The 3,701-nt window shown below is 36.0% G+C and overlaps 1 protein-coding gene across 1 annotated transcript; it reads right to left on the bottom strand.

Annotated features, from left to right (window-relative positions):
* Positions 1-298: 298 nt before the first annotated feature.
* Positions 299-2,910, bottom strand: LOC126883518 (uncharacterized). The gene is made up of 2 exons (XM_050649131.1): positions 2,058-2,910; positions 299-1,171 (listed from the first exon to the last, which is right to left on the bottom strand). Exons 1-2 carry the CDS (start codon positions 2,574-2,576, stop codon positions 350-352), a joined length of 1,341 nt encoding a protein of 446 aa, XP_050505088.1. The 5' UTR covers positions 2,577-2,910; the 3' UTR covers positions 299-349.
* Positions 2,911-3,701: the final 791 nt, after the last annotated feature.

Genomic DNA, 3,701 nt, shown 5'->3' with positions numbered 1-3,701 from the left:
AGAAAAGATGATGCACTACCAGAGCCGAACTGGTTTCTTTATAAATATTTACTATTTATTCTGGATGGTGAGGAGAATCGGTCCGGCAAAGAAACGTTTACGACTCAACGAGAGACATCATCAGAAAAAGAACACTGTGAGGAGGATAAGGTAAGTTTGTAGTAGAGCATTTCATTGTATTATTTAAGCAAACAAACCTTTTAATGAAAGTTTTTTAATATGAATTATTGATAAAAATCTCTGTTAAGAAATCTGTATAGACGCTTTATAAAAAATCAGTAAATGTTATGGAATCGTATTTAATAGTTTAGGTAATATTTAGTGCAAATTCTACAAGGAAAATAGTTTATTACAAATATACGTCTTGCCAAGGTACAGAACCTTCATGAGACATAAAGTATTTCATAAAACCGTCTCTTATTTCTTTTGCTTCTCTTGTGGCATTTCCTCCCGTCTTTGCAAGTTTTGTAATTCCAGTGTTGCCTGCAATGTCTTTTCTCCATTTTCCGTGTACCAAATTTCCATCTACGTCAGAGTCGAGAGTACATGGAGGGCAATAAAGGTGACGTGATTGACGACTGTGTCGCAAAAAATTGTGGAAGCAAACACATGCAAGCACCACTTCTTCAATGGTATCCGTCTTCAGTTCAATCGGTGTTCGCAAAACTCTAAAAACTGATCTGAGTAATCCAAAACCATTTTCTACTATGCGCGGAGCTAGTGACAATCGATAATTAAACACTCTTTTAGGGGATCCTTTCAGCAAATCAGTTGCATAAGGTTTTTGAATATATTTTGTTAATGGAAACGCATCGTCTGCGACAAAGACGTATGGTAGAAGAATATCAGTTCCTGGTAAATTTTTTTGCTCTGGTAAATTGAGTACACCATCTCTTATTGCTGTATACAAAGAGCTATCAAGAAAAACCCCTCCATCAGACATTCGTCCTGGTCGTCCCACATTTACGTATCGAAAACAATAATTAGCATCAACAAGTGCAAAGAGAACTATACTAAATGTTCTTTTGTAGTTGTAATAAGACCTTCCAGAATTTGGGGGGCATTGAATTACAACGTGTTTCCCGTCAAGGGCACCCAGACAATGTGGGAAATGCCACCTTTCTTGAAACTGTTGAGCAATTTCCAACCATTTTTCTTCTGAGGTAGGAAGCTGAAATAAAAAGTGCCATTAAAAGATCACTTGAATATTTGATACAATAAGAAAGTTTAACTTTAGCAAAACGTAAATCTCCTAAAATAAATTATTCTATTTACAGAGTCAACAGGACAGAGATAGTCATCGCGAAAGTGATTTTCAATCAGGACTGATCTTTGATTCGCCTCCAGGAACACCAGTAATCCGTAAAGCTGAAAATAATGATATTATTCGTAAACAAGGTCCGTCTAAAAGACTCAAAAGTACCAAACCATTCGAAGACACACAGAATAAACCTGCAGAGGAAGCTGTCGCATTATTAAGAAACGTTACCCAAAATATACAAAAGAAAGACCAAATTTCCTCTTTTGCCGCGTACGCTGAAACTAGAATCCGGAACTTGAAAAACCCTCGCACACAGGCAATTGCACAAATGCGAATAAACTCTCTTTTATTTGAACTAGAAATAGAAGAACTTCAGGAACAACCATCTATTCACATTTCTTCTAATCAGGTTCTTACAGCCAAGGCTTATCCTAGTATTAATTCCAATTTATATATGCCTACCCATACGAGTGGTTATGATGTCCCCACAGAAGTTGTACACGTTACTGACACTGCCAAGCGGTATCAAACACTTTCACCTGCAGTGGTAACTCCTGGACCAAGCAGCAGCTCTACCATTAGTAGTTCTGTTTTCTCACCGCGTACTGAACAATTCGAAAATAGCTCCCTCGATGGGCAAAATACAGTGGATGCTAGTGCGGCAAGTTGTCATATGAAAGATTTTTTGAACTTTTAAGCAGAATAGCAAGCTTAATGTAGTTTTATGTTTTAAGAATGGAAATTACATATGAAATAAAAATATTTTACAATAATTACAATTACATAATTGTCTTACCTGTACATATTCCTGTAGAACTTTCACAACAGCTAGAGCTACATCTTTTATTATGCGAGAGATACTTGGGGTTGAAACTTTAAAAGTGTACATTAAACTCGCGAAGCTATCTCCACTCGCTGCATACCTCAAAAATATTGCGAGCCTTGTCGCCTCTGGAATTGCTTCACGAAAATAGGTGTTTCTTTTACATATTATTGGGCCAACCAGCGTCAAAAGTAATTCAAAATCAGAAGGTGACATCCGAGTGAAATTTTTAAAAAGAGAACTTTGCGCCAGCCTTACTTCATCCATGATACTCAAAGTTTCTTTCCTTCTTTGAAGAAACGGGTTTATCCAGTATGAATGCTTCTTTTGTTTTTTTCGCTGATTATTATCATTATTAACAATAATTAGTACTGCCGCTGCAATTGTAACAGCTTGTTCTTCACTCGCCATATCTAGGTACACTAAAAAGTTAGACGAATAAATGGAAATTCGGTACACGCAACACGCAAGTTGCAAGCAGGTAGCATGCATCTGTGCAAGCGCATAAGGTATGCAAGGTAGATGCGTAGTTGCATGCGCAGTTGTACAAATGGAAAGCCGGCTTTAGACTAATACATTAAGAACAATAATAATGCCTATAAATTTATGGTGCAGCGTGAGTGAGACTTAAAGCGCCTTTCTCCCCATATGATAATCTGACGCGCTCGAGTAACTGCAAAAATCCCCGCTTGAGCTCCCCTACCATAAATAGTTTCTACAGCGTTTTATTTTTTTAACCATAGACGTTATTGATACAAAATATATCAATATCAAGCCAATCCATCTTTTATTAATCTTTTATTACATTTCTTCCGAAGTAGTAAATAGACACACCCGCAGACTGGCAACAGGAAGTACCATTCTGTATTCGGTACGTGGCCGCTACTGGGTACTCTGTGTTTACATAAAGAGCAGCTGAAGGTAAACTTCTTACTATTAAATGCTTAAGAATCTTTAATATGTTTCGTTTATTGTTTGTAGAACTGAATATTATGTGCCTGGTGGTACTTGGTCGCATATATAGCGGTATAGGGTGATTCATTTCTCAAACACTTGTCCAAGACACTTGTTACACATGAAATATTTTAAAAATATTGCCAGTTTTTGTACGTGTTACATGTTTTTATTCTTTTCATACAAACGTCTAATTAAGGTAGTTAGAATTAAACGAGACAAGACTTCGCAACACCCCTCATGGAAAACTGGACCCGGTCAAATTCAACGAAATTTCAGTCAATGATAGTTTTCTTATTTGAAGCTACAGCCTTATAGTCCAGGGTAATAAGGATTTTCTCGGGACACTCAAAAATCCAGATAGCTGACTACTTTTTAGTTTGGTATAGCTATAGGAAGAAAACCTACCTATTTCCTGTCTAGAGTTCGCGTCCGTTTTTGTAATTATTAACAATTTAGTGAAAAAATCGCTATTTTTTCGATTTTTTTCACCCCATTTAAAAGCTGAATAGTTGACATAAAATTACAAAATTCAGTTTTTTAGAACATTGAAAAACCTTTAAAATGCCGATTTTTGAAAGTTAAAAAGTTAATTTGTTGCTATGCAAACTGCAAAATAAGTGAAAATCGTTATTTGTTAATAACTTTTACTAAAACTATCTT

Source organism: Diabrotica virgifera, chromosome 4, assembly GCF_917563875.1.
Source record: "Diabrotica virgifera virgifera chromosome 4, PGI_DIABVI_V3a".
NCBI lineage: Eukaryota > Metazoa > Arthropoda > Insecta > Coleoptera > Chrysomelidae > Diabrotica > Diabrotica virgifera.
This window is presented reverse-complemented; position numbering and strand designations above follow the sequence as displayed.

Excerpts from the sequence above, each read along its gene's own strand:
- LOC126883518 (XM_050649131.1), bottom strand. The coding sequence starts at position 2,576 with ATGCATGCTACCTGCTTGCAACTTGCGTGTTGCGTGTACCGAATTTCC. Across the intron at positions 1,172-2,057 it reads TTCTACAGGAATATGTACAG|CTTCCTACCTCAGAAGAAAA; the intron begins GTAAGACAATTA and ends TTTTTATTTCAG.